This window comes from Stegodyphus dumicola, chromosome 4, assembly GCF_044657685.1.
Source record: "Stegodyphus dumicola isolate Sdum_Otavi_A_Nest chromosome 4, ASM4465768v1".
NCBI lineage: Eukaryota > Metazoa > Arthropoda > Arachnida > Araneae > Eresidae > Stegodyphus > Stegodyphus dumicola.
The window spans coordinates 233,800,374-233,813,792 of record NC_140771.1 but is presented as its reverse complement, the minus strand read 5'-3'; the positions used below and the strand labels follow the sequence as shown (position 1 = coordinate 233,813,792).

General features: G+C 31.7%; 1 protein-coding gene across 2 annotated transcripts in view; it reads left to right on the top strand.

Moving 5' to 3' along the window:
• Positions 1-11,826, top strand: part of AIMP2 (aaRS-interacting multifunctional protein 2) — a 32,636-nt gene extending 20,810 nt beyond the window's left edge. For both annotated transcript variants that reach the window (XM_035354708.2, XM_085816074.1), the window contains exons 3-5: positions 757-976; positions 6,064-6,136; positions 11,467-11,826. In XM_035354708.2, coding sequence (XP_035210599.1) covers positions 757-976; positions 6,064-6,136; positions 11,467-11,797 — 624 coding nt within the window. In that variant the 3' untranslated portion in view covers positions 11,798-11,826. The remainder of the gene's footprint in view (positions 1-756; positions 977-6,063; positions 6,137-11,466) is intronic.
• The last annotated feature ends 1,593 nt before the right edge of the window (positions 11,827-13,419 follow it).

Sequence of the window (13,419 nt, the reverse complement as noted above, 5' to 3'; positions counted from 1 at the left end):
TTTTTCTCCGAGCAATGCAACTTCAGCCATCTGCAAGCAGACACTGGCTCTGAAGTGACAAAAACAACCCCCTCCCCCAGTTTTGTCTTGGAACTGGTTTGTGTACCAGAATTCCTTCTTCCTTATCAGCTGAACTCCAGTGCTGCTGTCATAATGTTATGACTAAGAAGCCAAGTTCAGCAAAAACCATTCAGAGAATAACAGTTTGGTGAAAGTACCGGTATATCCTCTACAAATCCCTGGCCAGAATTTATTATTTGAGGAGGGTACAGGAGCATCATATAACATTATATTTTCTGGGGGATACCGTAGCTTCAGAAAGAAATAATTTATGCCAACTAACTTTCATTTACCTGGCGTATATTGCTTGTTTCACGTAAGCCACTCCCCTCGCTTTTTGCAATTAAAATTATCCTGTGCATAGTATTCGTGAACATATGTATTGCAATTCTGAGAAAGACAATCTTATAGTAATTATATGTGTAGTTTATTTAGTCTTTAAACAGTATACATTTTTTATGTAGCATGATAATTAAACACTTCTCTCTCATTCTGCAGTTTCATTTATCTAAAATACCTGATTATAAGACCCTACCCAATTTTGAAACAATATAGCCCCCCCCAAAAAAAAAAGCAACCTTATTTTTAGAGTAAATGTAAATCAAATATTGCATGTGTCATATATACACTAAGATATATATTAAATACATTATTCTTATTTTTTAAATGCTTACCTATCAATGTAAATATTTTCAGCATTTGGAAAAATTTCAAGATATAGTCATAAAAGCCAATCCAGAGTATCCACCACTCAGTATATGGGTGTTTTACAATTTGCTGTCAAAATCATTGCCAGTACGACTTGTTACGTATGTTCATTCATCATTAGCTTCAATTCCAGGAAATATTCAACATCTTCCTAACAATGCCAATTCAGATCATGTTAAAGTGTCTTTAACAGTTATATGGCGAGATGGTAAGAATGTTTCTTTCTATTATTAAAAAAATGTTTGTCTAAAACTTTTTGTATTAATAGTAATTATTTTATATATATATACCTTTATGAGTTATGTTTCAAAATATCATTCATATTTTCTTTTAAGAATCTATTGTGCTAAGTGCTTGCTTTTATTGTAGAAACAAAAAGGAACAAATTAAATAACAAAAATTTTGTTTGACAAGAAAATTGTACTGTTTCCAGTAATTTAGGTTCAAAAATGTGAAAAGTTCTAGAAATAACCTCTAGGTTATGTAGTAGTAGAGATATTCTTTTAATCTTAATGCCAATCCTGAAAAATGCAGCAACCATATCCCAACAGTCCTACAAGAGATAACAATAAAAGAGGGCAAACCTTATCAAACTATTCATTCCAGTTTCAGTTTACAAAACAGATCGAAAACATTTTATTTCATCTTAACTGTATATGCTGTTTGTTTCTTCAATATGCCAGCTGCAACTTAACTGTTTTCTTTATTTCATGTAATGGTTAAAACTCAAAGTATTTTTATATGTATAATATAAAAAAAATTTAATTACATAAATTTAAAATATGTTTATAAAATTTAGCCATGATATCAGTGTTAACCTGTTACATTATTTTAATGATTTCAACACCAAAAACTACCAGTTTTTTTTTATTTGCAGGAAAGGAAGATTTTATAAAGTAAATAATATTCAATAGTTGTAAAATGTAATTTTAAGTTGATTCATAACAAATTGAAAATTTTTGTAATAATTATGTAAAACTATATTTTATACTAACAGAAATGTTATTATATACTAACAGGAAAAAAAATGCAAGTTTTATGATTTTTTCCCCCACTTTGAAAGCATGAATTCTTTGGAAGTGAATTTGGTTTTTCAGAGCTATTTTGTTATTTGTTTTCACCTTCATTACTTAATTTTAATGTTTTTCTTCATGGCAAAAAGGAAAACCATTGCTAAGAAAATGTGAGCTGAGATTGCTGATAAGTGCTAAAAGAAGAAATCGAATGGCAGTAGAATTTTCTTCTACAAAATTACTAAACTTTCTGTCAGTTAGTGTGCCATGTGAGACAACAGCATACATTTTAAATCATACCAGTTCTTTTAAAATAAAATAACTTTTGAGCTCTGGACTGATTGTTCATTGTAAGCATATATGTGGTTTTGGAGCAATTTATTTCTCACACGTTCCAAAATAGTTTCATCATAAATATGACAATAAAAGTGCTGGTCATATGTGAATGAATGAATATTGGATATGTGATTGAAATGAATATTGGATGGTCATATGTGAATGAAGATGAATATTGGTTATATATTACATCCATAAGGTAATTAAATTTTGTAATGTTTATTTTAAATCTGAAGATAATCATACAGTGCCTAATTTTATTGCAATAAATTATTCAAGGTGGAAAAGTGATGTCAGATCTGGATGGGGTTTCTAAGATACTGGTAGTACTCACATGGAACTAATTTAAATGAAATCAAGTTATTTTACTCTAGCTTATATTTTTTCTAAGAATAATATTGACTCCTGCTACATAAGCCAAAGCTGTTGCATCAGGTGAAAAAGAGATGAAGCTTAATGCCATGAAAAGTTATGTGTTTTGAAAAAGATTCACAATACAGATGATACTGTACAATAATGATACCAAGCAAAATTGTAATGGCCAAAAACTATACTTAAAGAACTTTTGTTTATGATAAAATATATAGCCTTGGTACATATTATGAGACTATCAAATCAGTATTGACAATTGTGTTGAAGGGAAATATGCATTGAAAACTGTTCAGTGTTGGTATTAACTTCCTTTGTTGTATATCTGAAGGGAAAATATTTTTGCATCAGCTAGATAGTTTTGGTGATAATAAGGGTAGAATTTGTAAACTGAAAAGAATCTCCATGGACTCAAAAATCAAGGTGTTATCAATGGTTTGTTGACTATCGAAAAGTCTAAAAATAAGTCTTGCTGATTTCTGTCCCTTCTTTCAAGAGTATAATGATAAAAAATTGATTCTAGTCATTTATAGGGATGATGATTTGGTGGAACTGACCAGTGTGAGATTGATGAGTTACTTGTCTATCTGAGTTTAAAGTTTAAAAAATCACTGCATGTTTGTTAAATAATTTTGTTGGAATGGAAATTGAACAGAATAAAGAAGACATTTGTGTATGTTCGAGCTTATGAAAAAAATAATTATAAATTACTTCGGTATGTCTAATGCCAATCCATTTTAATTGTGTGTGATCTAAATGAAAATGACAATGATATTTTGCTTTAAAAGGGAAAAAAAAAAATCTTGGGGGAAAATATATTTCAGGGTCTCCCTCGGCAAAAACAGGGTATTCTTTTTTTATGCCAAACATGTTTTGTCTACATGCAACACCCTTCCAAGTAAAATAGCATCCGAAACATAATGCAATGAAACATAATTAAGACATATAAAAATTGCAATCTCAATAAAGCTGCATTTTAAATCAAAATAGAACAAGGAAATGCCATAAAACTGGAAATGCATATTATCTAATCTGGTCAGTACAAAAAGAAAATATTGACTTACCTTATTTAGAAATTTCTGTGTCTTTGATGTGTGGCATCCTTAACAGCATCCAAAAGCTGTTTAAAATTATCTGAACTAGAATCTAGATACTGCTGTCACCACATAAATTCACAAAAATAAGAATCAAAAATATCTTCCATAGTGCTGGTCTGTAGGTGGCATTGCTTTCGGAAATCCGTTCTCGTTCAATAGTATTGATATGAACTCCGGTTTCTGGATCCTTAAATGTCACTGTATGATTTACTGAGAGGTGAACAAAGTTGTTATCAGAAAGACAATTGTACACCTTTCAATCTGAGATTATTGTTGCTCCAGGTAAGATATTCCATTGATTTACATCCAACAAAGTTTATTTTCTTCTGTTGTCAACCACTTAAAAAAAAAAAGCAGCCCCCTTCCGCTTCCTTGTTTTATACCACCAAACACCCGGTTTACCACTGGCAGTATTTTTCGTTGCAAAGCACAAAATAAGTAATGCACTTCTTAAATGATATCCAATGCAGAAATAAGCCATGAAAAATATTCTTTCAACAATCAAAATGATTGCCATTACAGATTATAACAAATCACATCATGATAGGGTCCAACCAATCACGCCATGATAAGGTTTCCAAAACATACGCTGTAAAATACTTAGGTTACCATAAATGAAACAGCAACTTTGATAATCCAAGGGGTACCCTAAAATATAGACTACCCAAATTCTTTATCTTGAAATAGTTGACTGTCTGTTACATATCCAGCTAGTTGAACATGTAGCTTTTACTGTCTTTTTCAGTTGTGTGTGCTGTTAGAGAAAAAAAATTGTACAAATGCTGACTAGATTTCTGTTAAATAAATTTTTACGTATTGATGTGATATTATCAAATAATTTTCTTTATCTAAGAAACAGTGATCCAATTTTAAGGGCTTTCACTTAAAGCAGATTTTGCCAGTGATTTTAAAATTCAATACTTAACCAAAATTTCATTTATCAACAGGAGATTTGGTTTGCTTGTTATTCTTGCCATCTCAAGTCTTAAAATCATACTTGATCAGACTTTTTTGAAAGCGTATTTAAATTACATTAGGTTATTTCGAAGCAGAAGAGATGAAAAATGAGCAATGCCCTCACTGGGACTTGAACCACAGACCTCTCGAATACATGCTGACCACTACACCACGAAGGCATACTAAGAAATTGGGAGAAATATCTTATATTTCATTCACCACAAAAGTTGCTTATTAATGGTCTGTTTGTTGAATTCTCTAATTAAAATATTGGCTTACTTTTGATTAGATTTAAAAAGGTTTTTGGAAATTTAGGAGTATAATTTAAAAGCATGAAATATAAGGGGACCAGAAAGCAATGTAGTCATTTTACATTAACGAATGATTTTTCAACAAGTTTTTATTTTTAATCAGTGATGTAATCATTCATTATCAGAGGTCTTTTGCCATCTAGTATACAAATTTTCTAACCTGTATCTATAAAGAGCAATTGTTTTTTGAGCAAAGTATCTAGAAATGGCATTTTCGATGTCATCCAAATTTTCAAATTTTTTGTCAAATAGAAAGTTTTGTAACAATCAGAATGAAAGGAAATCCAATTGTGCAACATGTGGCAAGTACGGTGGATGAGGCAGTATCTCCCATTCCATTAATTTTTTCCAGGATTCGTCTTGTGTGATGCAGCCTTGCACTGTCGTGTTGCAGAATAATGTCTTTTCTCTTAACAATCATTAGACACTCTTTGATTGAAGATTGATTTACTCAATCCAGTTATTCGTAGTAAAGGTCTGAATTCATAGTTTATCCAGGTTTCAGCACTTCAAAATGAACAATTTTGTGAATACTTCTCCAAACACCCAAAAGCACCTGTTTGAGATGTAAACCTGGCTTAAGAGTACTTCAAGGCAATTCATTTGGAAAAAGCCACTGCCTTTCGCATTTTGGATTATCATAGAGGACCCATTTTTATCTCCAGTTACCAAGTAATCAAAAAGTGGTTCTGTATTATGCTGTTGAAACAATAAATTGCATGTGGTGGGTCGATTTTCGTTTTCTTAGGACAAATTGTGTGGGACCCAAACACCTGCTCTTCTTTACCAAAAATTACCTTTCGCCCTTATGAATGTCTAACGCACTTGGACAAACATAAGTGTTTGGGGTAGCAACTGTTCTGTTACTTTCCCTGGGAAGCATGCAGTGCCAGATGTGTGCCTCTTCTGATATTTAGCTGGCCATTTCACCCATAATTGTAAGGTATAAGGGGGGAGAAGAAAGATTTAATCCTGTACAAGTAAGCATGTCACTTTAATCTTAAAACGAGTTTGGTAGGACTTTGAAGTAAAGTGTTGAGCTGATAAATGGTAAACAAATACTGATATAATGCAGAAATTATTTTATGATCCTCATTATACATACATTCATTTTGTAACAGTTGAGTACATTAATACTAGTACTCTAAATACATTTCTGCAGTTTATTACATGATGTCAGATTTTTTAATTTTTGTCTTTTTAATTGAATAGGTGGAAAAGATCATGAAATGATGATTGATCCTATTCATCAGGGCATCATTGAGGGAGAAGTAAATATTGCCAGGTAATTAATTATTTTTCAATATATTGTATGTATATCTTTATGCAAAACTCAGTTCAGTTATATGAATTTTTTTCAGCATCTAGTTTGAATTGCAGAACAGGAGATTTGGTTTGCTTGTTATTCTTGCCATCTCAAGTCTTAAAATCATACTTGATCAGACTTTTTGAAAGCGTCACAAACATCCTTACATTATTTATTAATTTTTTATATTTTAATTGGTAAATGAAAGCATAAGTGAATATTAAGTTCTTAAGTTTTTAAAAGAAGATGAATATTTGAGAGATGTATTTGTATTAAATTAGAATGTTATAAAAACGCTACATTGTAGCTATGCATTTTCAGTGACTATGTATAATTTACAAATTTAAGATAAGTCATATTAGTGACTGATTGGTTATGGTTGTGAAGCCTTCATATTTGCATCCTCCTTATGGCAGAAAAGTAATTGTTTTATAATGTAAAATAAATATGAACTAGGTTCTTGTAGTCTTCTGTGAAGAACATTCCTTTATAGGTGGAAACTTTTTGAGTATTCTGTGATAATTAACTTGAGATGATTAGAGTTACATAAGGTGGAATATTGTTAGAAACAGTTTAACTAAACTTTAATATATTTTTGTCTAATAGAAAAGGGACATCCATGTATGTTTTTCTAGTATATTATTAAGATAAATGCATAATTTCAATTTTATTAATGCAGCTTTCACTTAAAGTTTCAAGTTTAAGTAGTACAAAGTCTATTCACTGAGAAAGATGATTAGATTTTTTTCCTTGTTCCTCAGCTAAGAATAAAAATTCGCTAAGTAAAAGCACTAGAAAAATTATTAAATAAAAAATTTGGTACTGTTATGTTATTAGGACCAGATCCAGAAAAGTATGTATGTGTTCATGTATGCACATATATATGTGTGTGTACATATATGCACATACATACATACACATGCACATACTTTCATACATTTCTGAATACAGTCCCGATAACAGAGCAGTACCAAATTTTTTATTTAATAAGATTTTCTAGTGCTTTTACTCCCTAGGTAACCCTTAGTCACCTATTCAGAGACCTGGCATTCAAAAGCCTTTTTTGTACTGATTTGCCTATCATAATCTTGTATTTAATCAATAATTTTGAGATGTTGCTGGTTTTTTCTTTATCAGATCCTTAAAAAATATAAAAATACAGTGAACTGAAAGTTGTTATATGAAGTCAAAGGCTAAAAATTATATATTTTTAATTCTTTTAAATGTGGTAAATATGAGTGAAATTTTATTAATTATTCAGAAATAAGAGCTGAGTCAAAAATAATATGCACTTTTACCATCATTCCTTCAAGGTTGTTGTAATGCCTTCTGGGCATGCCTGCTTAGAATTGGTACAATTTCAGTCATGTGAATTTAATCCTGACCAAGTTATTTACCTGTCTGCTATTGCAGTTTTATGTTTATATATGCACACTCCGCTTGCAGTTTGCACCAAGGTGGGACAATAAGCAGTCATTTGCTTTCTCTCATAAAGGGTGTGAAAGGGGTTGAACATTATAGATTTTTATCACAATATGGGGGACAGTATTATATTATGTATTATTATTATTATTTGATCAAGATGTTGAAAAGTGACTGCATGGATGTGACTGAAAAGGGAGTAGGATGCTTGTCACTCCTCCACATACAAGATTGAACAAGCTCAAAAGAATTCACCAGAATCGTTTTGGTGAATATGTGAATTAACACTAGTGAGAAAATTTTCCTAATATTTTTTGAACATCAATCATAGTTCTGCCCATGAAATCATCCATGACAAGCTTGGCTTCTGTAAAGTCAGTGTGTATTTGGTACCAAGACAAATTACTGCAGAATGCACACTCATGTATTGACATCTGTCAATGGTTATTCAATTGTTTCAACAAGGAAGACAACACGATTTTCAGCAGAATAATCACTGGCGATAAAACGTGAATTCATCATTATGAGCCAGAAACAAAATGCCAGAGTAAAAACACCCGTGATTTGAGGCAAAAAAGTTCAAGACTGTACCATCACTGAAAAGGTTATGCTAACCACTTTTTGAAGTGTAAAAGGGCCTATAGTTTCGTGTTCCAAAAAATGATTGTCATAATGCTTTATGGAAAAGGAGGCTATGATCCAGTGCAACATGTAATGAAATGTTGGAAACGTATCTGAAGTAAATTCACAATAGATTTGGAAGATGAATAAACGTGTTGTTACTGTGTAATAGTGCCTGACATGCTGGAACACCCTTCCTACAGCCCAGATTTTGCTCCTTGTGACTTTCATCTCTTTGAGTTGCTCAAAGATGATTTTCTAGGTCATCAGTTTCCAACAGACTTTGTCATGCTGGAAGCAGGGCAAGAGTGGCTTCATGACTTAAACGCTTTTCTTTGTGTAAATAAATTGTAAAACGAAAGTAGGTATTTTTTTTACTTGCCTTTTTATCACAATGATAAAATAATAATTGTGTATTATTCAGATATGTTTCCCCTTTTTCATTTACTAATTTTATTGTTCAAAAATCGAAAGGGGAAAACTTTACGAATAATTTCGATTTTCGAAGGACTCGATTGCATTAAGAACATAAAAATGAAAACTGTTATTTCAGTATTCCATATGCCTCAGATCATGCATAAATGATTAGAGAAGGTGAATATGCAGCTGACTCAAAATAGTAGGGTGAATGCCAGTTTTGTATTTGTTTTGCTGTAATTGGTTGATTCATTTATTAGGATTACAGTCAAGAACGAAAGATTTGATGTGACTTTTGCAGTTAGTTTGCAAGTTTTTTTTCTTTGTTAGTGACAACAAAAATTATACTACGTGGAGTAATCCATTTTAAATTTAGGGAAGCTCAGTCTCTGAACACATTGAGGAACGTGGAAGTACACAAATAGTTTAGAAATTTTTAGAACGGGGGGTGCTAAAAAGCTGGGGGGGGGGAATATGTGAGAAAGTAACAGTATTAATTTTCAACATCAATTTAGTTGATCTATTATCTAATTTTTGCATATATGTTTATATTATGTTTTGCATTTTAGTTCCTTTGTAAAAATGTAATCATTACCAAATTTTATTATAAAGAGGAAAATATGAATAGCATTTTAATATTAAGTAATAATGATTAATCAAATAATAGTGTTAAAATTAAGTAGAAAACACATTTCTTAAATTAACCTTCCATTCTGTAAATTCATATTTAGATGCATTTCATAAATATATCTGTTTCCACATTTTTTGGGGGAGGGGCCTGTGAATTTTTTGTGTAGATTTTTTTTTAGTAGGGAATTTAGTTGTGTAACATTTTTTATAACCATGCTATATGTTAAACTATATTTTTGGAGCTGTGTCTTTTTTTTATACATACCAATAAATAAGACCGTGTTTAAAAAAAATTAGGAAAGCACATTTACTGTTTAGTTAAATTGATTATAAAAAAGTATAACTTGAACATGAACGAAGTATTCATGCTAAATTTTTTTGGGGGGGGGGTACTTCCATATTATCTTGTCAATCATTGGTGAAAATTTTGTCCATGGTTGCCATTTGTTACAGCAGAATTTTAAAGGATACAGTCATCCATTATTGGCAAAAAATCACACTACTTAGTTGATCAGTGGGATAATGCATACCTTTCTTTCTGTAAATTACTACATAAAAGTAAAAGTTTTGCTAAATTTGTTAATCAGTTTAGCATCACTTAGCATTTTGTTCATTACTGACCAAATTTTATTTGTTGGAATTTCTAATCTTGGGCATAAAAATTTAAATAACCGTTTATAGGTAGGATGGGATTCAAACATATTTAGTGCCTATTAAATACTATATTGTTATATATATTGTCCTCAAATGTACTTTACAACTTCAGTATCATATAACTCGAATTGTAATTAACTTAGAGGAAAAAAAGTAAAGTTTATCTGATGCAACAACTTGACATTTTTTTTTATGGTTCTTTAATCAAGTTCTATGTATGCTCCCTTTATGGCACATGCAGTATCTAATTAATAGCCTAGTTCTGTTCAAACCCATTCTCACACGTCATCTGTCTCAATACGTGCCGTTATTCTTGCCTTCAAATCAGCAACATCATGTACAGGCGTATGGTATTCTAAGATATTTTATAACTCTATAAAAAGAAGTCAAGAAGTGTAATGTTATGGAATCAGACAAGCTCTTCCAATCAATCTTTTGGGAAAGTCCTGGAAATATTTCACTGGTAAAGCTAAGTGTGGAGGTGTGCTATCTTGCTGGACTAGAACACGAGGCTTCTGGGTATACAATTGTGGTATTAGGTCAAAATAATTTGAAACATTTGGTAAAAAAGAATGACCCTATAATGCTGTCAACTAACAGGCAGCACCAGACATTAACTTTGGGACTACAATGCATCACTGCCTTACAGCATTTGGATTGGTCGAGCCCCAAATGTATACATTATATTTATTAACTTTCACACACACATGAAAAGTTGATGATTCATCTGCAAATGCAACATGCATTAGAAATTCTTCATCCCTATCTACACGTGCATTAATGTCCCAAGTAAATGCAGCTTGTTTTGGTTTTGTATCTGGTTTGATTCCCCGTAACAATTGCTGTCTGTACAAAAACAGATGAAGATGTTTTGAGAGTACCCGGTGTACTGTCGTACAAGGGATTCACAGTTCTTTTGTTGTTGACACCTTACGAACTTGGTTAATGCTAAAAAAAAATCTGTCAAATTCTCGCTGTATCTTTGTCACCTCTCCTTGGCCTGCCTATATAGTGCTTCAAATCCACATTCTTGTTTCCATGAAGTTCCTGTGCCATTTTCTTATGGAAGACCAAGAGTGCAGTGGTTTTCCATATTGCTTTCTGAAATTTCTATGAACTTGGGGAGGGGTTAACTTTGTTTTGATAAACCAAGTCACATACTATGTCTTTTCTTGTTCAAACTCCATTATTCATGTCATTTATGGTGTTCTTACCATCCTGCAACAACAAAGAAAAACTTTTTTTAGTTATGTTGCCCTTGTCACTTGGAAAGGCAAAGCATTTATTCATTACCTTATATACAAAAAATTTTGAGTTTGTGCATCAGACAGACTTTACTTTTTTCTCTATCTTAATTACAATTAATCTATCCAAGTTACATGACATTGAAATTGTAAAGTAACTTTTGGGACACCTGTAAATTTACAATTTGAAAAATTATATTAATTTAAAAACTTTGTTTGCAACATCAGACTGTTACACTACTAGTCACATTTTTCGGTTCTAATGCATTAGTTATAAATATTAAGCTTACAGCATGAAAAATGAAGAATTTTTCTTTTCAGGTATATCTCTAGGCTGCTTTCTTTCAATTATGAACATGATCCTGTGGTATCCACTCAGATTGACAACTGGCTGGAAATCGCACATTCATCATTAATCCATGGCAACAATAAAGATAGACAAGGAGCACTACGTTCTCTGAATTCCCATCTGGGGAAATCTAATTTTCTGGTTGGGGACAGTATATCTCTTGCTGACATTATTACATGGAGTGCTATTATTCAGACAAATTTGTTTCAGAGTTTGCCAGCAAATGTTACAAAATGGTTTAAATCCCTTTTAAGTGCTGATATATTCAGTTCATGTGAAAAGCTTATTGACATGCAACTTTAAACATTTAATTAAAAATATATAGAATTTTACCATTGTTCTGTGCATTTTATATGAGTGTAACATTATAGTATACCTTATTATATTACAACAATGTAATTTTAGATATAAATATTGTTTATAAATTTAAGTTTAACAAAGAGGTTGGCTATACACTGAATCATATGTTTTGATAATTATTTGACAATGAACTGTTGTGGAAATGAGCATGCCATGCAACTGAATGCTCGTAATGTCATTCTCTTGGAAATTCTTACATTTTGATCACCATTTCAGTCCATTTTTGTTTTCCACGTGTTAGTAGCAATGAAATTATTACTGATAAAAGTATGTTTTATTCTATAAAGAAACCACATACATCATATCTGAGGGTTTAATATATATACGATGATATCACTTTGAATTGTATTCAACTTCAAGTAGCTGAAGATTAAAAATTGTATGTCCTAAATTTTTAGATTTCACAGTTAATTGGTCAGAGATGGACCTTCCCCCCCCCAATGGCAGATTGTGAACAGTTACAGCTTTGTAACGGAGTCCATTAATCTATACTAAGGCCAGATGTGGTGGTCTCTTTATTATGGAGGCACCTAATAGGTGGACCACCATTGCCTCCTATGAAGGGATGGACAGTTACAACCATGCAGCAGGATTCGTACCTAGGCCCTTCGGTAACGCAGTCAGACTTCCCTAACCACTATGCCGATTGGACATTGTAATTCTGAGAGACCTAAAATAGTAATAATTGTCTTACCAAGTTTGCATGGTCCTTAAGAGTCCGTAGGTTTTTTGGAATCGGTTTTTGGTCTTTAAAAGTCCTTAATTTCGCCCAAAATTGTGAAAGGTTCTGAAATTTATGTCTGTTTTTACAACAGCCATTTTGAGTGTGAATAAGCATTTTAGAGGAATATTTTCTGCGATTTACTGACAAATATGGTTATCTTTTGAATGGGTTCATGGGTTATACAGTACAAAGGCTTTAATCCGGACTCGTCGGGACTTCGGCGATTCCAGATAGAGTTTTTTCCGTATTATAGATCGTCAATTTAAATCTTAAGATGACATGCAGAAATTATAAAATTAAAAATATAAAATCGTAATTTCTGAAATAAAAACCAATTATGATCTAAAATGTATCAAAATGTACAAAAAAAAAAAAAAAAAAAAAAAAACTTAATATATTTATTTGTTTAATCAAAATCGTAAAAACAACCTTGTATTTAGCGTAAGTATAATGAAACACTCAATCGATTTCGAGGGCAGCTAAAGGTCCCTCCTCATCAGGAGAAGGAAATATCTAGAAAGAAGAAAATAAAGGAGAAGGAGTCACAGAAACACGTGGTCCTTATCAGCACTGCACGTGGTTATAACTGGATTTTTAATCAGAGTTGCACTGGCCGCCTACTTTTACATTTATTTGTTTACTTTATTAAGCATTTCTTTAAACATTAAACATTTCTTTCAATGTAAGTTGTTTAAGTTGCTTTGTTTTTTGTGCTAATACAGACATAATTTCTTGTTCAGTTCCACTGTTCAAGTCCTGTAATTGCTGTGTCGAGAATACCGACTAACTTGTCAATCGAAATTTTTTAGTTTTCAAATACCTCTCTTTCACTTTCTTCACT